This window comes from Bombus vancouverensis, chromosome 14, assembly GCF_051014615.1.
Source record: "Bombus vancouverensis nearcticus chromosome 14, iyBomVanc1_principal, whole genome shotgun sequence".
Classification (NCBI taxonomy): domain Eukaryota; kingdom Metazoa; phylum Arthropoda; class Insecta; order Hymenoptera; family Apidae; genus Bombus; species Bombus vancouverensis.
The window spans coordinates 11,030,978-11,052,314 of NC_134924.1; the positions used below are offsets into that span (position 1 = coordinate 11,030,978).

The window sequence follows — 21,337 nt, forward strand, 5'->3', positions numbered from 1 at the left end:
GCGAACTCATTTTTTAAATTTCAATTTTTACCGACATCTTACTCAAGATGCAACAAAAACGCTTCGAGCAGTCGGTACTGCACGACATTCTCCTTTGACGATTTAATAATTCATCCGTTTCTTTCACTTTGATGTTCAAGAACGTAATGGCATTTTTTATATTTGTCGCATCAACGTTATTTATTGGTGTATGTTTATGATACCGAGTAGTTAGAATGCACGTGTCTTTTTATTTTTTTACGATAAAAAAGGTCTACTGGCTTGTTTCATAATCGTTTTGCGTAATAGACGATGACAAATTGGTTTTCGTTAAAGTTGACTGAGATAAAGAAGAGCGAAGCGAAAGAAACTGCTAGCAAAATGACAAAGCAATCAGTTTTCTTTTAATTATTGTAATAATATATACCAATCTTAGGACAATTCTAATGATAGCACGCAATATTGATAAATATTTCTCATTAAACTGCCGTTTATTTCCTTCTGATAACAATGCATTTGCCCGATGTTTTTTTATTGCAGACACTTTGGATATAAACCAAAACACTAAATTCTTGAATAAACTTGTAGACTATTATATTTCCGTGGTATTACAATCTTTCCCAGCGATACCGTAAAGTAGATATCACTATCACGTTTATGAGATGCTGTCAGCTTCTAAGTTTCCTTATTATACATATACAAGGTCAAAAGAAGGAGTATACTTATAATCTGTTATTTATATTCATTTATGTAAAATTGACAGAAGTCGTTAAAGTAAAAAAGTTACTGAATTAATTTATCTTGTAGCCTCGTAGTATTTTTAAACGGAAAATTTGAACTGCACGTCATTATTATTTAAACTGATTGTAAAATAATTTTATTACAGTAAATACTAAATACGTCAGGAAAGACAACTATCGAATGTTTTGTTTGGTATCAAAGTCAGCGTATCAAAATCGCAGCAAATGTTATAATTTTTTTTATTTAGGTTTCATATTTTACTTGTACTTTGCTTCTTGTTCAGATGTAAAGTAGCGCGATCTTACGAGCCGTTATAAACGTTAGTCATTAAATTATCTGTTTTGAAAGTCAGAATCATTCCTCTTGGTTTAAGGATCTCTATATAAATTAATTGCATGTATATACGTAGATACGTACATTCAAGTTATAATATGTATATGTTGAATTTAGTCAATTGTTATCTTACAAATTTTTACTGAGAAATGATACGAAAGTCGCTCACAGTTTCGAGGATAGTCTGACTTTTTTTAAAGTTCCGTATCTTATTTTTGAATCCTATATTTCAAATTTATATGTGGGAAAATTGCCTTGCACTGGGTATAGAAAAGGGTGAGGATGATGGATCAGCGTCGAAAATGTAAATAGTTCTGCTTCAATCAGAGGTTTTCCGGATACGTATATGGAGATTTGATGAGAATGTGAAAAATTTTAACAGGAAGGAATAAGATTAGCTTACTTGAAGAATTGGATATACAAGTTTTTTTTCTAAGGGTCGTGGGAACGCGACGTCGTGAAGTAATCGGAGCAAAATTAAACAGTATGGCGATTGACAGGATGCAATCTTATAAACTTCTTCTGTCCCCACGCGTTGGAGTGTGTTTACTCTTTGAGTTCTTGGTACCGATTTTATCGACAAAGACTTGTTACAGTTCCACTCGTCGGTTCTTGCCCACGAAACTATTTATTTATCATTCGATCAGGAATAATTGTTTACGATGATTGAGCGGATTAAGTAACTTGGAGCCTTTCACCACTGTTATATGAGCACTGTGTGTATTCGTATACTGGCATGTGTTTCTTTTTTTTTTTTTGTGCGACTCATTGGTGCACGAATATGAAGCAAAATTATGCGTTGTCAGTCGTTTCTGATATTTTATGATTGATGACGGTTTAAAGTTACGATACTACTTTAGTAAATATAGTAAATGCCATGTGCGAATATTTTATCTGTTGAGAGGGTTAACTATCCGTAGATACACATACACATTTTTTTCTCGTACTCCATTCGCGAGTTAGATCGTTTATACGCATGTGAAAATTTAATTTTCTTCTAAGAACACTTTAGAAAAATTGGAAGAAGCAAGTGTTTGAAATCTTTTGATAAAAGTAAAAATCCTTTCGAAGAATTTTACTTGTCAACGATCTAGTTTGTTTATGGATTAAAATTGTGATAGCGTGTGATGTGTGAAGATATGAATAAAAATAATAATTGTTAAAATAGTAGTACCTACACCGATAGATTTCCTACGCATGTTCAATGCTCCAATTCATGTTGGATTTTGGAGAATTTTATAATCGTAGATTTCTTTGCCATAAACTTAAATTTCTTTCTTAATAAACGATAATTATGTTGTTATATGTAATTTTATTAATTTAAGATGAGAATATAATGATAAAATTCGTAAGAAGAATTAAGAGGTGATAACATTTCAAAATTGATCTATCGATTTTTTTATGTTTTCTATAATTTTCATCTTTCAGTCGTTAATCCTCCATGGACTAAGGAAATAATAAAAAAGAAGAGTAAAGAGTGACATTCACTGCGGACGCACATCGAATTTGGAGTCGATCAATTTTGCAGATCTTATTATCAATGGAGATTAAACAAACCTGCACCTTCAGCCAGTAATTGTCGTGTCCTTTGAACACTTACAGTTTTAACGATCCAGAAAAATTGGTGACGAACAAAAGACAGTTAATTCGCGTAGTAAATTGGAATCAGTATGAATGATAGTAACATCGAATTCAGTACACGATTATAGTAATTTCTCAAAAAGAACGGTTCGGTTTACCGAAGTTAACCAGACATACTGACACACAGTTACATATTTATCTTCACTTGTTTGCACGTCAAAATGTAATTAATCTCGCTGGATTTCAGTATCAAAGACTATCGTTGATTATCGCTATACTTTAAACCACGAAATATGCATTATTTGTCCTACTATATTAGGTATTATTGAACAGCGTGCTTTCTCAGACGGCTTTTACTTCCTCTTATATTATCGATTTACATATCATGAATCAATCGATGGAATGCTTTCGCCTTATTTGCATACGCCTCGCTTATACGTGTTTCGATCGCAAGTAATTTAAATATAAACCGTCTTGTGATAGCAAACAATCAAGTATTAAATCTGATATTCTCTTTAGCTGTTTCATGTACACGTCGTCGTGTACGTCTCGATGCCACACCATTATTTTGCAATATTACATTGCGACAGGGAAAGCCTTTTGCATTTACAAAATGTAAATACAGAGTTTCTGACGTTCATTGCCAAACTCGACTCGTCAAACGGTAATTGTGCTTTTTAACTATTTTCGATGAACTCGTTCGAGCAAATAGCTAGAAAGGGGAGGGGGAGTTTCCCCGATGATTTCTCGAAGAGGGACAAGAATGACTGGAAACGCGGGACGCATCGTCGACTCGCCAGAAAACAAGAAGCACCGACGTGAAAACTAACGACCATAGTCGGAGTTCCTCTCCGGTCAGAGGGCAACCCCTCTACTTGTTTCTCACTCTTTTTCCCCTCTTTCTCTCGGTGTCTCTTCTCTTGCAGAATTTCATTCTCTCTCGCTCGTCCGCGTTTGCGTTCGCGTTCTCCACTCGTATCTCGCTCTCTAACGAAGGCAGCATACCTCTTCCAAAGAGAGTGAGCACGCATACGCCGCGGGTACGAAGCTGCAGCACCTGGTTGGCCGGGTTCACCTGTGCACAGAAAAGGAGGGAACCAACGCCTGGCGTCCGGGTGGCGCGGCACCTGTGGTCCGCGTCGTGGTGTCTATCCGATAGAACGCCGGGGGATGGCAATACGGGAGAGGGAGACTCGGGTTTGCTTGGAAAAAGCGACAGACAGTGTAGTAGAAGGGGAGACAGCAACGGAACGAGGCAAAAGAGAGTGTACAGCGCAGAGCTATAGCGGCAGGAGGGGAGAACCATTTCCGCCTTTTAAAAACGATCCAGAAGGCCTCTTATATAGGCGGAGCTGTGGCGTGCGGACGCGCTACTATTGGCTGCCTTAATATCTAATATATCATGTCATAACGGCTGGAGAATTATTGTCCTTGTACATGTTCGCCAACGTTATACACTACGGTTCCATTTCTCTTGCAGGAACTAACCGCCCCTCTACCGAATCGCTATTTTCCCACCCCTTGCGCGCAACGCTGTTATACACTGTAACATCAACGGGAGAAACGAGGCCGTTGTTCGTTGTTTAAAATCGATATTTACTTACTTCGACACGCGTCTTCTTGCCAGTTACGTACGCGCACGCCCGGCTCACGCTTTTCGGCGGCTTCCGGCCGGCGTGAACCGAAGACCACGTGAGATGACATAGATATGCATTCGTGTGCATGTATGTATATTATATGTACTGTGAATAATGACTCGATCAGTGATGGAGAAATATGTATATCATGAAAATAAAATCATGTCAGTTCGCAGATTCTATCGAATCTGATCAAGCATAGCTAATAATTAAATTACATGTATCACGCATACACGCGCATTTTATTGAAATGTTTCAAAATATGAAAAACATCATAGACACTTTACATTCGTACCGTACCGGTTTGTCTACATTTCAAGCAGAATTATCTGTGGACTTATTTCAGTATTATCTTATTAACTTGTTGATATTTGCTCCGAAAAACGTAGAAGGTTGTAAGATCTTGCATAAAGAATATGTGTGTTCTTTTCTGAAAAATCTACCAAGTTATTAATCCGATAATAAATAAATTGCGAGCGTTGTCAAACGTGCAACGATGCGTTTACATCGATACGTTTATTGCTAATCCGAAATTCGTATAAATAGCAAAATGAATTTATACGTGTGCGTTAAAAATTAATCACGCGTGTCGCAGATTGTGCAAGAATGTTTATGCTACAGTTTGCGTTTGGAATCCTTCCAAAACAAGGATTACGTATTCTTAACCTTCGTATTTCATATCTTTATTACGTGTCACTATTTTTCTTTCTTTTTTTTAATTTCTTCTCGCACCTACAGGAATTCACATTAAGCTAATTCTTTGTTGACTCTTATCGATTGACGAATGGATTAAATAAAATGTATTTACAATAATGTACTAAGATATAGTTGCTTGGTATTGCTGGTGGTTATAGCTAAAAGAATTTCAAATTTGCTTTTATTGAATGATAGATCTATTTATAATTTCATTAGTTTTGCATCAGAGGTCAAAATTATGATGCACTTACGCCGCTATTACCTTGGCCTTATTTTTACGATACTGGCTCATTTTCAGTTGTTTTGTGACGCTATAAGTGGAAAATCGTATTGCTTTCGCAAACACGCAGTGACATATCTCGCGTGAAGTCAGCCTTCTAACGTCGTTAAATTTCTTTGTAAATTTTAAAGAGCCTCACCTTTGCAGCTTGAAATTTTTAACTCGTGCCATCACCTATCACTGCCAAGTAGCGATACAATGTTTATTATTATGAATATGGTCGTATATAATATGTTCGTAATATATTACAGGTATATGACATAATTTTGTACAATACAATATTTTTACATAATACAATATTTCTTAATCTTTTCAATGTTCAAACTTATAGAATAAAAAATTGAATTCGTTTTAACAATGTATGATGTTTGGATTGTGTCGCAGGTGAAAGCGTGGAAATCCTGCTGGAACATAGTACCAAGCTCGTAGAACTCTTCCAATATCCTTGGGAAGCGATATTGTTGATGTACATCAATTTAAAATATGCAGGAGCTAATCCCGAGGAAGTCGTGAGGCGCATGGTCGATGGTAAAGTATACTTTGTTCTGAACTTGCCTTCGTGTTCCTGTTATAGACGCGTTAAAATCATGGCATTTTCAATAAATCATACAAGTATATTATCGAATGTACAGAAAAGAATTTACTATTATAATACAACTTTATCTTTATTTAACACTCAACGATGGAAAGTAACGATTTCATCTTCTTCTCTCTAGCTTCCATAGTCTTCTATCCGAAAATCTACAAATTCTTTTTGCTTATCGTAAATTTATGGCCTACTTGAACGCGTTATGGCAGCAGAAACATTTCACAGGCTTTTTTTGTATGGTTATTTGAATTTCGTAAAGTTTTCTTAAAAGCGATATCGATAGAAGATTCTTTTCCCAAGTTCGCCGCGTGGAAACAAACCTTCTGCCGTCTTGAAGTTTTCATTGGAGAAGCGACAAAGATAAATTTAACTGTGATTCAACGATTGGAAGACAGTTTTCTTTTCTCGCACGTGGAAGTTGCAGGATGATGAAATTGGCAACATTTAAAGCGTTAAACTTCCTTCGCTATCGCGGTGCTACATCGTGATATCATCGTTCAGAATTGATTTCATCGTTACATTGATTTCCAAATTTTTTGTTATTATTGTACAAAATTATGGCATGCTGAGTTCCCCGAAAAATAATTCAGAATCGGGGACACGAACCTTTCAAATTGTTACAATAAAGAAACATTTCCGGACAGGATAGGGTGAATAATCCGATTTAGCATCGCATAACGTATTTACGCTGCCAATCTCTTGCTGCTAATTTCGTTACGTTCGCGGTTCTCCACTTGTCACTAAGAAAATTTTCCACGTACGCGTCTCGCTGGTTGAGTTACGAAATCAGCGTTTTCGAAGATCCTTTATGGCCAAAAACGGTCCTTCGATGATTTCTATATTTGGTTCAACACCCCAAGATTCGTGATGATTTGGTCTACATAGGAAGATTTGGTTTAATATCACCAAGAAGATGTATGTCGAAATATGTACACTATACACATCCGCGAATAAGCCACATAAGATAATTTGAAATGGAATTCGAAGAATTTAGAGGTATGTATGACATTCGTAGAAACGAGTAGATCGAAGATGTTTAATAATTAATTCATATCCAAATCAATTTAAAATGTATTATTTCTGATTGAATAGCGTCAATTTCTGATCGAGGTTACATTTGCAATTTTTATATATATATACACACATGTATTTGATGTCATTTTAATCAGAAAACTTTCGCAAATACGTTAGGAAAAATATAATTTAAGAAATATCAAAAATATCAGAAATAAAAAAGTTACATTATTGTCTCATGGAATATTACCGTTTTTTATGGGCGATTGAATTTGGTTTAGATATTACCTTTCAAAAAACATCTCTTCTGGAATCACCTTATGACTGCAACTTGTAAATTATGTTATAATTATAGGCAGAATACAGTTTAAAAGGCATATGTTATTACAAATACTTGATCTACTTTTACGAGTACGTGCATACAACGTGTTATTAAATTTCCAGATCATTTTTAAAATTATCTGCTATACGAGAGGTTAAAATTTTCGGTGTCATCACTTCGCAATTGATATTTTCTGTGTTCGTCGGTATTTTATGAATCATCGTATAAATCAGTGTGTCATTGAAATACAATATTTTACACGCGAAGATTTGAGCTTGAGAAATTCCCGACTCAGTCAAATGGAATTTCCGACGATTATCAAGGTAGGATTTTATATATTATTTTGTAATTTGTACCTATGATTGATTAAGTAATATAATTATAAGAGCTGACGACGACGTATTATAGAATATGAAAGGGAGGCGTAAATTAATCTCGTTACCACAGCTTTGAATTTAAATATTTTACGTGAAAATGATTTTTAATTGCTGAAGCAAAGCTCAAAATACTTGACGTAAAAAAGAAATAGCTACGTACTGGCTGTAGCTAGTAATAAAATGTTCGATCTTTAATATTTCGAAAAATCTTATACACGAGCGTCTTTTGAAATCAAAATATTTTTCATCATATTACGAATAATATATATTAGCTTCACATTCTGTAACTTATAATTTAATTTATTCTGATTCACTAATTGGGATAGATATATCTACGTATAATTAAGCTAACGATATAGATGAAATATATACATACATTATAATACGTAATAATTTACAAACATCCTTCTATCAAAAGAATATTTCTCCAAAAGTGTCTCGTGATATATTTGCTGAATGAGTTACCCTGACAAGGGGTTGCTAATTAAATATATCCAAAAATCAAATCGCTTCTATTAAGATACGTGTTAATTCAATTCGCGAGGAAACTTGGACACATTAGCCGGATGGATGAGCATTTTCCAGATAACACGGGGTAGAATACCATGAAATGCGACATAATAATCGGTCGGGTGCGTTCACCCTTTATCTTCCTCTGTCTGACAAAAGTAAAAAATTATAAAGATGGGGCGATCAAGCAGGCGTGAAAAAGGTTGAGGCATAATTTATTAAGTAGTTTACTTACTTGACTACTGTTTGCTCGAGCCAATCATTATAAATCGCTTAAGCGTGCGGTCTGTAGCTCGTAAGTCATAATATTGCCATCAGAAACCTGTGCTGGCCTGGGGCACGTATCATCGTTGATCATCGTGCCTCTGTCTTGTACACAAGCTCCTCCAAATAAGCTGCAAATAGACTGGCCAAATTGCCACTTCATTGTTTATTAAGGTGTCTTGATGAGTGACGTGAGATGGCTTCGTTACCCTGATGAGCTTTTTTGTTGGGCTCAACGAATTAGGTTCACGCTGCACATTTAGTGTGATAAATTACCACTCAAAAAGCATGTTGTAAACTCAAGCAGAAATTGGGAATGATTAATTTTAATTCTGTAATTTTAATCCAATTTTTATTTGGATTTTTCGTAAGACTTTGTCTGCTGCGGTTGGAACGTGGAACCACAGCAACATTTTAAGACATGGAAGGTGATTTTTTAAAATGGTATTTATAGCTGCTTCTATCGCTTACATAGGCTCTTAACGACACGAACGGACGAAGAAATTACATAAAATTGCAAATTATGTAATTTAGGGTATTTTCACCCATTAAGAGCCAAAGATGTGCGAACGCAACGTTATCTGTGTAATTTCTTTTCAATTAGTGTACGTAATTGAATTCTATCGCATTCACATTGCAATTATGAAAAGGAATTTCTAGAATTTCTCCAACATTGTCTTGATTTTAGATCCTATAATACATACATATTATGAAATTTGAAGAAATAAAACTTCTTTATATAAATATGATAAAAAATTACTCTGTTTGCATTATAGAAATCCTTTTTCGCGTTTTGATTTGTGTAATGGACCTTCTTATAATTCTTTTAACGGGCTATTATTCCAATATATTTATTTTTTGCGTTTTGACAAAACATTAACGTATCCTACTTTATTCACCCTTAGCCATATTGTTGCGCTCGTACAACATTTGTACATTGTTTCACTGGTTGATGTTTAATGGATTCAGTAACTTAACAGCTCTCGTGCTGATTTATTTTCTAAATTCTTTAAATTTTTTATGGTAGCTTTTATATCGATCCGTTGTCTCGTTCGTTGGATATTTCTTTATCAATCGCGCTTGTCTTTTTCTTTTTCTATACCTTTGCTTATTTTCTTTGTTTTTTTAAAGGATGCGCATTCTTAATTTTTCTATGTACAGTATTCCGTATATAAGTACAGATCCAGAAGACTTTCGTGAATAACTTGTGTAACATAGGTAATAGGAAGGTATATAGTAAAACAAGACAATATTAAGACTTTGACAGTGGATGAAAATTTTTAGTGGTTGGAGAAAAGACAGGAACAATTTTTCCAAGATTGCAAGCGAAAATTTATTACTCGTTGTCGAAGCAAGCATTCGCGATCATTCGATTCGTAATATTTCAAATATTTCTATAATTCTATCTCTGTACACAATTTACTATTTAAAGATGACAATCTTTAATAATTAAGACGGTGAACCGTATCAAGCGTCTCTGAGACTCAATACGTAGCAACGACTAATAGCTTACTCTCAATTATCGGAATCGATATGCGCGAGGAAAGACTATCTAAGCTATCAATTACATTCAATAATGAAACAAGTCGTACTCGAATGATTTAAAGCAGACATAATATGGGACTGATAAATAGCCGGTAAGAATCTCACCAGTTTACCACTATGTTACTATCATATACCCGAGTGCCATTAATTATTTCATTTGAAGCGTGTTGTAGATTTCACGTATTTGTCCCCCGTGACACTACAGAACCGATAAAAAGGAAAAGTTACAAATAAAAGTTGCATGCAACGCGTTCAGCTTATCGGTAAGAAAAATAGACTGCGCCTTATGGTAGCTGGAAATAGATTGTACGCGTAGTACGCTATTAGCTCGAATTGCGGTACGAGGGAACAGCAATTGTGGTGAAGACGTCGTGTTTCATGCATGCCAACACCGTTCCAAGCTAGATATATATATGTACGTTCGCGCGGAACTGAAAGTCGAGTTGGATACTTTTAAGTTTACGTAGAAAGTCGCATTCCTGCCAGTTTGTTGGAAAACAGGTAGACGATTTACAGTTATAAGTTGCCGCAAGTGGTTAAACTGTTGCTAAATATGCTGTTCGATTCACTCTCGAAACGTTTCGTTGTTTTCAATTCTGTGGGTTCGTTCATTCGCACCGAAATTAGTTTGTCGACCGCAATTAGATATGCGATTGTGCTGTTGAGTCAAAGATTGCTTTATAGTTTAGTCGCTTAAACGCGTTAAAGAGATGGTCAGGCAAAGACACTTACGATTAGCAATTAGCAGAGATTTTCACATCTGTGTATCACTTTATGCGTAATAGCGTTGGATTATATCAAGTTATTTTATAAATAATTTCGTGTTTACGTATAGTAAATATCTTTGCACGACCTAATCGCATACAACAATACACTCTTCGTATCGAAAGAATCGACGAAGCTGTCTCCATTTTACGTAACTTCATGAATTCAACATCAACACTGAATTCACATATCTGAAGCGTACAATCTGTACGCACAAGCATTCTTATCGACTCGATTATCTCCGTTTAAATCCTCACTTTCTATCAACTGAAAAAAACATAACGTAACTTTCGATATCTTTCGATATCACATATTCTTCACTATTCGTCCAGTATATTGTTATCTACGAAATCGCGAGACGTTAGTTGAATACTCGTGTGCGTGAAATACATGACTTGTGTGCAGTGCAGGACGCGCCAACTGAATGGCGAACCTTTACACCTAGCCACTTGAGGCAGAGATTAATGACGCCCGGTAAAAAGAAAAATGTTGTTGCTGGCGCAAGAACGCCGTTTGCGGTCAGTCTCGAGCAAATAAATATGGGCGTGTAACGTCGGTGTACACAAGTTATACCTTAATTATCCCGAGGCATTACCGCGACTAATGCCTTTAAAGAGAAGAGTAGAATGACGCTTGTCGTCACGCTGCGCCGGCGGAAATGTCGTTTTGTTCATTGCTCCGTTCTGTTTCTCGTACTGACGAGAGAATGCGACAGGTTGGATATCGAATTCGACATTCGCCCGTTCCAAAGAAACCAACGTCGTTCAAGCGGCACGAATAATTTCTGTTCCAAGAAATAAAAGGATAAGGTAATTCCAGGTGTTACAGTCCTCATTTTTAACCTTTTCAAGGATGAATCTTTCAATGCCAAAGAAATAATTGCCCTCGCTTTTTTTTTGCGAATAAGTTATGCGTTAAAATTAAATTCACATTAAATCATATTCACATTAAAGGAAAATTGCTGGTGATGTGCTATCGTTTATTATCTTTTCCAGCGACTTCAATAGTCGATGGAGATTGTTTCGATAGATTTAAACGCTGCTCATCAAGGATCAAACACAGAAATAATACGTCAGATTTGCATAAATCTAAGGCTCATCGTCCATGAAGCGTTAGTCTACTAGACGCGACTATATGTCTATGTCGGTGTTCAGAGTACGAAGCGTGCAGTAAGATATATTTTATCTCATTATTGAAACGTCGAGCCACAAGGAAGACGCTTTCGTTCTATATCAAGAGATTCGTTTATAGCTCCAACGTACACCTCGCAACTGACAATGTTAGCGCCAGTGGTCACGACGAAAACGCGTAGCGACGAAAACAGTTCGCTGCTGTTTCGTGGACAGATGTACAAAGGTCGCTGCATAGAAGCATAGAGAAGCTTCTAATACGCGTCCATGAAGCGACGCTTCGTCGACAGTGGACTCGAAAAAGGGCTATTAGAGTGAGCTATTAGGAGACGTAATTAATTTAGGCCTTGCTTTGAATAAAAATGTATTGCTTATCACGGTACTACGATATCTCAATTTCTTTGTCTTCCATAAAACTGTAGGATTATTTATATAGAACTAGACAATATGAATTGAACGAAAAAATATTCTAAATGAAATATTGAGTTAAGATAACGTCAACTTACTTAACTTTTATAGTAGAAGTGAAGTAAGATATAGAACTAGTTCTTTTAAATTATGTAATTATCATAACACATCTTTATAAATATCCGCGAAAATGAGTAAAAATTTTGGATTGTGACTGTCCACACTGTTACATATAACACGTATATACATTAAACGTAATGGACGTTATTTTGTATTATGATGTTGCATACAGTCACTTAAGCGTATATTGCTAGTAGATTTATGATTTCCGTGGAACGGAAATAGTTAAGAGTTAAGAATGGAACGTTCGAGTTAATTTTCTATACGCGAAATATGTCTGTCGCGTGGGTCGTGCATAGCTAGCTTCGAGATTAAGTCACAAGACAAATTTATAGATTCACGTTCAAATCAAGAGGGCGTAACATGAATATGGCAGGTTGCTATTTTCCTATTCGTTGGTCAATTGAAAAGAACGATTCGATCTCAATTGTACATATTTCATGCAAACTAAGCACGTATTTGAAGTGGCAAGATAGATCGTAAGATTGGAAGCATTTTCTTGTTGGCTGTCATGTAAATTTATTGGTTAATGTCTTCGTTATTTCGAAGAAAAAAAGGAATACGGAAATCAAATGTTGCTTTTTCAAAAAGGAAGGTTAATGTTCTAAGAAAATTACCAAACCAAATGAAAATTTCTTACGCAATTACCTCCTGTGATTGGTACGTTATACGTTACGTTAAATATTAAAAGGAAATTGAAACTATAAAAAATTGTTTAAAACAGTCATACCCATATTTTTGTTTTTCGAATATCTGGAAAAATGTATCAATTTTTTATTGTTTCCTTTAGACTATTTCACCTTTAATATTTGATATATTCTTGTATATTCCTGCACATTCAAATTTCTCATAAGTGCATAAACATCTGCAGGCTAATCATTACTCCCATCATATTTATTCAATCGTTGTCTTGCAATAATACAGGAAATGTTCGATAATTGCACAAAGAGTTCCTCTTCGTAATTACACGGTCGTCATCCCTACTATCGAGGTGAGGTTCGCCTGATTCTCCGCGAAACTCGACGGCTCGCCGCGATCGAGTAGTGTAACATGATAATGTTTCATTTATTCCTTAATAGATTATCTCTTATATTCTTATGTTTGTATTAATCAATTCTGATGCATTCCTCGTATTTTATTTCTTTTGTTATATATTCATCGAAGATTGCGAAGCACCAATTATTGTTCCACAACAGCGTGAATATTAATCCGGTGCTTGCATATATTATTTTATGTAATTGATTTAATTACATCTTTAATTTAATTTACTTAATTTACACAAAAACCAGGCAATGCTCCGCTTCATGCATCGACGCGTTCACCCATTAGAAATCCTATTTCAATCGACGTAATATGTTAAGGAAATAAAATAAGGTCAGGTAGCGTTTAATAAGCCTTTGAAAGACCAGAACAAAATCCTCGATACTTGTGGTATGTGAGCAATATACATGCAGTTTCTTCTATGTTCAAAATGATACAGCATCAGCTCTGTCCAATTTTACGCTCTTCAGAAGAAAATCGAATGTCTAGACATATCTCTTTCGATACGTTCGTCGATATAAATAATACGGTCTACGTATTGACTTGATTTTTAACATTATAATGTTTTTAAACATCAACGAAAAATGTATTATTTGAGGTAAACAAATTTTAATGCGTCCTCTCCCGTGTTCCGCGAAATGGAACAAATTGAAATTATTTATAACAAACATAAGAATTGTTTGTTCGATATAGAGTACTTTCTTAAGCTTAAGTCTATATATATATAGCTTTTTACTGTTACCAATATCTCCAGTTGTTCATAAAAAAATTGTTTCAAATAGATAAAGTATTTATAAAAACGTAAGAGACAGTCACAAAATTCACATTGTGTAGCAAAATTGTTAACACTAGCTCAGATTGTAATTCAACACAAACTATTAATTTACTTACTTTACAAAATAAATGAAAGATGAAAGTGTGAGAAGCTTCTCGTACCTTATTGAATGATCAAGTTATTTATTCAAATGATCAATTTATTCATTCGAATTACTTTGCAATTATTCGCTCCTTCTACATTATCGTTCATTTGAAGTATAGGATCTCGTTTCTTCTCATTGTTTTTGCAACAATTTTACATCTATCTCTCTGTACCGACTCTTTCTGTATTCTTATACCGATATATATATAATCACGTGTCAGTAAGACAAATGTTTCCTTTGTATTTGCTTATTTTTTCATTATGTGTGCAATTGGCAAGTTCGCTACTGACTATGGTAATCGCGAATTAAAAAAACCAAGCGAAGAAGTACGATTAATTAAGATTGCCATTCGTGACTTAGTTACATTGTAGAGGAGTCAGGCCTCGGTGATCCCTTGCGTGTTGATCTTTAAGGAACGTACATATACACATATAACCTTCTATACATAGCCCTGAAATTCTCTCCCTCTCTTTTCAATTACTTCGTACGCGCCTGCATTGTTCTGCACTCTTAACAAATATACGAGGCGCATGCTGTCAAATTTATTGCACTTGAATCTCCATGATAATTATATTGCGAGAATCCAGTGAGTCAAGTTTCTACTTTTAGCCTTCTTGTGTCCATTTGTTTTTAATTTGTAGTAGCTCGATGTATCCGTATTCGCAAGTTGCATGCAGTGATAGAGATCTTAAGTATACTATATCATAGATATATTATAAACTTGATTTATCATATTTCACGTACATTTAGTTATAGAGAATTAAATGTTAAACAAGGGGTAATAATAAAAACGCTCATAAAATATACCTATAATATATACTAGCTGGATTTTAACCAATCTGTTATTATACGAATTAGTTACCATGAACTCATTCTAATAGTTTAACTCACAAATATTTTAAATAAAATATCATTGCACCATATATTTTTTTATTACATTCTGAAACTGCAAAAGAAGATATTTCCACTTTTCTTTACTTCAGTCTAATCTCCATTTTCCTATTTTCTTCTTTCGATATATACGTTTATTCTATATTTATCCTTTCTTTTTTGCTAGAGATAATATATATTTTTTGTACATCTTATTTCCTACTCACCTACCTGTGCATCATTATCAGATTATATCACTATCAGTATTTGTGACTCGATTGTTTAAATACTCCTTTCGGTTATCCATTGAAAGGATGTCGCTTCAAAACCATAAGAACAAAACAAACGTGACATTCATTTATGCAGGATAAGAAAAAGGTGATAATGATGATGATTGCAGTTAGTTAATTAAATTACAGAACGATTAATTAAACATCCACGACTAGTATCATATACAATACAATGCATACGAATGTAACCACATGTATAGACCTCTATTGATATTAACACAGGGATAAAAATGATTAATAATACGTCGTTACGGCAAAGACTCGTTTTGCAGACGATCATGACTGATGGCGTTTCTTGAGCGTGAACAACCGCATCAACGATAATGCTTCGTGTCTGCTTAAGATCACTCTCATTGACGTTAATTGTAAGCATCGATATACACTACTGACTATAAGTCATTGGGCGCTTAACAATGGAATATTAATTTGAACAAATACAAAATATGTTTTGAAGGTTGTTATCGTAAAGTTACTTTAATAAACATTATGGTTGAAGCTTACAAGTTTCCGAGAATGTATGTATTTCTGGTAATCTATGTAAGCCATGCACATCGTTTCATTTCTTTCAAAGGCTAACCTTTTCTATTGAAAGAACGTGCACGCAGATGTTACAGTTGTATGTTAGTATGTCACACGCTATGAAGAAGGCAAAAGTTGCTATTATGTAAAAACAGATCGTTTTTGTAGAAGGTGAGCTTTTACAATGACCAAGTTAAAAGTTCACGAAGAGGAATCAGTTAAGTTTTGTATATATAAATACGATATTATTTATTGTTAATATAAATGAAAGGAGACGTTAAAGAGCGAGGAATTGCTAAGTAAAAAATGGTTAAGACCAACACACTGGCAATTTGATTTAACTTGTCTTCTCCGGTTAAAACTAGTAATACCTAGAAATAACTAGATTTCTTTTATTCTGATATTTTTTTAAACTACACTTCTGCTACGTCTTAAAAACAATTCGCTGATATATCTTAAGCAAAACACAAGAATGTACTTAAAAGACAAAAGCTTTTAGAACAATTATATTTGCTATCTGACTAATCTTTCTAGCGCAATCTTTTTCTTAATGGACTGACTGTCGACGTTTTGCTTATGCACTTACGGATCTCTGTAGTTTACTTACAATTAGAATATATATTTTAACGCTTTACGTATAGTACCTTATTGTAATATCAAAAATGTTGCGAATTTGACAAATATATCTTTTTCTTTAATTTAAACGTTTCAATTGATCCCGACGTAGTGCCGATTCCTGTTAACTTTCACATTATGCAAACTATTAATAAGTCGATAGATTCGCTACTATTAACGTATACGTTGCATTGTCTCGATGATCTAAAACTTTCTTAGCTACTTGACTCTGACACGAACACTGGCATTCTGATTTATTGCGTTTTAACGAAAATATTGAAGAAGGAAAATAAGACAGTCCAAGCAGCTTACTGTCGAGCCTATCCAGACTCTTTGCAAAAATATTAAGCGAATGCCTGCATGCCATATTGGACGAGACAATGACGCTTCCAAATCATCAATTTTGATTTCGGAAGCGGCATTCAACAGCTGAACGGATATTCCGTATTACGCGTAATATTAGCCAAGAATTGTAAAAGAAAAAATATTGCTCAGCGGTATTCTTGAACGTTAATAGACTTTTGATGAAGTATGGCACTCTGGCCTGCTATACAAGCTCAACAAAATTTTGCTTCTTCGATCTATCTAATCATGCATTCTTACCTAAACAATAGACAACTTAAGTTTAGGTTTTTAGATGCTACAACTGCAGTTTTCCCTATTGTGGCTGGAGTACTATAAGACAGTGTACTTGGACCAATCTTATACTCAATCTATACGACAGACCTATCCACTTTGGCCAACGTCGTTACAGCTGCATTCGCCGATGATATTGCAGTTCTAGCAGCGGATGAAAAGCCCGAAGTAGCTTCTTCAGTCCTTTAAGAGCACTTGGACAAAATTGTGAAATAAATTGTGAAATTCGTGAATGCCACGAATAGCATATTAACATAAATGAAAGCAAATCGACGCATGTTACGTTCATCTTACGTAAACGCACATGTTCATCGGTAATGCTAGACAACGCAATAATTGCAGCTAACATTGAGATCCTACAGCGATTCTAACTAAAAACGCTAAGGCTTATCTGGTATGTAACCAATGAAGCCATACATAGAGACTTAAGTATACCAACGGTTAAGGAAGAAATTTCTAAATTTAGTAACCGCTACGACACACACGCTTGACTAAGCGTTCCAATCCTTTAGTCACCAAGTTTCTAATTTAGTAAGATTTGTATCGAAAGAAGTAACCTTACCGTAAGGTTACGTATCATGCTATGGAAACACGACATCATAATTATTCCAAATTCTCCGTGAGAATCGATTGTAATATTTTTACCCCTCCCTCATCCCCGAAAAAAAAAAATATTTAGATTCAATTCTGATTTCTTATTGTTAACGATCTTTTTTTTTTAATCGAAGCACGAAAGGATTTCCTGTCGTTTCGTGTGTTTATTTTATACTGCGTGCGTGTCGATGATTTTCATTGCAGGCGTGTGACACTTGATAATAACCGTGAGCTCATTACACGTGGCCATATCTAGATTTTGTTGGCCGGTAAGCGTGGCAATTATTACAGATGCTTTGAAAGCTTGCCGCTGGTTCAGAAGTTTTGCACATAATTTACCGATGCGAGTCTGTAATTACGATCGGGTCGAGAATCGTGCGATACGTAGAAAACGGCCCTGAGCTCGCAAAGTGGGATCAAGAACTTCTTGTAAAAAAGACACACAGGGTACAAAACAGCCTCTGCAGTATTTTCGGGACAGAAATCGAGATAAATTCTTACACGATCAGATTTTATTCATGAAACGAAACTTGGATACAAAACTGAGAATTAGCTTAATGATTGGTTGTTACCCTGTTGAGGATACTTTAACGTGTAAGCTGCGAATCTTACACCTGTCCACGGATACCAATTATACCGTTAGCGGTAACTTAGCGGACCAGTGATGAGGTTCAGCTTTGAGAATATTCACTGTGTTTGAACGGAAAAATTTTCGGAAGGAACCCATAAACCTGTGAACTGCTTAAAAATGTCGAGCGCGAAGTATATACCGCGGATTGTAAATCTATGGTATTTAATATAAATTCGATGTTTTCCATTTTCCTTTTATTTTCTAGTTATTTCGTTCTAAAATGTTATTTCAATTGCATCATGCGATGGTCCGATAGATCTTTCGCTTTGTATTCCAAAAGCAGCATTTCCGAAAACTTTAATTAACAATTATCTATCATAATATAACGTATTAAATAACGTATTAAACAACGTATTTGTTAGAGTTTTCCTGTAGGTATAAGGAGTATATAGAGGTCCTAATATATTTACGCGCAACAATTATGGCGCATAATTACTATTTTTCTTACGATCAGGAGAAGTTATTTTCTTCTTGAAATTACGTACATGATCTTACATTGAACTCGATTAACAGTATTTTAGTGAATTCTTGCTCAGTTGGACGAAGAGACGAATCTTTGCTAGCAGTATTATCGTGCACAGGACAGCAGCCGAAACTTGAAATCGGCATCGAATTTTGCATCGCATCGGTGTGAAAGTGACTGCGGCGAAACCTGTTTACCACGCGACAGGTGTCTGCTTATGATTTATCGAAGTGCTTGCCTTTTCTTTTCTTATTTTCTCCCAAATGGGGTGTGGCGGCAGAGATGTCAATTGCGTCATATTTTATTTTTACGGCGGCCAGCGCATACCTTGTTGCTCCGTTTTAATTAATCGCCATATCGGGACCTGGTGTAATTAATTAGGGTTTCCAGCAATATCGTATTTCGAGAGACCAAGCCGAGACTTAAATCGGCGATCATTTTAAAAGGGCGAGAGATACTCCTTTTAACGTTTACATACTGTAAAACTTATTAATGTTTTTATAACCAACTCCATTATCCCATATATTGTAGAGTGCGAACAAAGTAAAATTCGAAACAAAATTATTTCATTCGAAAACTCGTGTTTGAGGAAATTGAATTTGGAAATTTAAAACTTTATAAAATTGAAAGATTTATGATGCAATTATCTTTCCTTTCATTTATGTTTACTATACTTCGCCTGAAAAAGTTAAGTATATCACTGCATTTTTTAACAGAATGTTATTGTTTACTGAAATTTCGCAGTAAATCAGGGCTAAGAAAAATGTTCATCTAGAGGCACAAAGAAATTTATTTTATCTTCTAGTATCTACAACTTTTTTATTCATTTTCATATTCATAGTTGAATAGTAGTTGTGATCAACCATTTTCACTTTGGATCATTGAAGCGTGTTATTTTTAAAGCGTGACTTTTTTACGGACGAATGAAAGAATAATTTGCATATTTCGTACGTGTTACCTTATCGTGGAAAAATGATCTCCAATGAATCTACAAGTCCATTCCACAATCTCTTCGAATATTTTCCTTCAAAGAAAAAAGTGCTCGTTCGTTGGATAAAATATTCTTGTGGACTTTTCTATTCGTACAATTTCAATATTGAATGCAATCATGTTTTATTAATATTAGTTAATATTTTATTCATAACGCGGCATTTAGCCAGCGAAGTGTGAACTTGCAGAAATTTTAGCGTAAACATTTGATTTTATAAATCTCGTAATTTTCTTGAATTACATCAGTCGCATAAAGGTTCGCAAACGATGTAAATTATTATTATTATTATTTTTTTATATTAAACCTTATAAATTCTTTGCAATTTGTTCATTCGACAAGTTGCTATGATATTGGATTGGTAACGTTTAAATGCTGGTAAATTATTAGCACCGACAAATGTTTGTATTTTGAGGGTATTTTGTGAAAGCTTAGAAATTAGATTCGATTAAAATATGAGCATTATTCTGTCGTTTCTTTTTGGGCTTATGTATTGAATGTTTTTCCAAAAAAGTGTGGTACACGTTAGTATTAAATAAAACTAAATACTCGTGATGGTATTTCACTCATAATTTTATCATAATCTGTCTTATACATATAAAACTTTTATCACAAAAATCAAAATGAAAGAACTTCGTTTATTTGAAACCCGTTTCAATCAAATTTTATTTAATATCTGGTTAACTGTACTCTCATCCACTAAATTTACTTATTTCGATGTAAATATTGATACCTCGAGATAGATAATGTATTTCTTAATGATAATTTCTCTATCAATTCCGTTTTATCGAACAGTACTACAAGGTGGATATTTCCCAGAAAAATACCAACCGAATGTAAACACGGTAATTAGCATTACCATTGGGATTAACAATCAATTTCTGTCAGCGAAAATAGTCAGGTAAAAGTTAAAAATATTCAAGCGTTAAAATGCAAGCCGGTAATATTATCGAATCAGGTTCTGCCGTTGAAAAATATCAGTGACAAATCTAAACGTGTGGATTCAGCGGGAATATTAAAATTATTCGACTTGCATACAGTACTTTCTACATATAAATTCGAGCAAACTCAATGACATTGATAGAGGTTGATCGCTTATCGACCTCGAGATATCCTTAACGGAGCGTACGTCCGAGCTTGCATAAAAATCGATGCTTTTTTGAAAGCGTAAAGCATCTAAATTTAAAATTCTTCAAAGATTCTTGGAACTCGTTTATATTCTATCAAAGAAGAGTCGATAATATCCCTCGTGATACAGAACGATATCCAAATGTTCTTTGACTGTGAGAGCGAGCTATGTAACGCAATCCAGTATTCGTGTTTCTACTAAACTTCAGTTTTCTTACATGATACTGCAAGTGCAAGGTTACAGCGTACGTTCCGCGATACGAGGCGGTTAAACATTCAACCCAGCTCATATTTTTCACCGAATAATTGCAGCTATTCCAGTCGTTTCGTATTTCATAGGAATTCTAAAAA

General features: G+C 34.7%; 1 protein-coding gene and 1 long non-coding RNA gene across 9 annotated transcripts in view; both read left to right on the forward strand.

Annotated features, from left to right (window-relative positions):
- The window catches only part of dsx (transcription factor doublesex), a 98,237-nt gene that overhangs the window by 32,241 nt on the left and 44,659 nt on the right, over window positions 1-21,337 (forward strand). For 5 of the 7 annotated variants that reach the window (XM_076624016.1, XM_076624017.1, XM_033334512.2 and 2 more), the window contains one exon: window positions 5,632-5,775. In XM_076624016.1, coding sequence (XP_076480131.1) covers window positions 5,632-5,775 — 144 coding nt within the window. Of the gene's footprint in view, window positions 1-5,631; window positions 5,776-5,963; window positions 6,833-7,294; window positions 7,496-21,337 lie in introns of all 7 variants that reach the window. The other 2 variants (XR_013059991.1, XR_013059992.1) reach the window with 2 other exon arrangements.
- Window positions 9,822-13,002, forward strand: LOC143303562 (uncharacterized). Of its 2 annotated transcripts, XR_013059997.1 has the most exons (3): window positions 10,254-11,442; window positions 11,629-11,802; window positions 11,885-13,002. It is a non-coding gene; the product is annotated as an uncharacterized LOC143303562 (long non-coding RNA). The 2 variants fall into 2 exon arrangements; XR_013059996.1 differs by having other exon boundaries at window positions 9,822-11,442; window positions 11,629-13,002.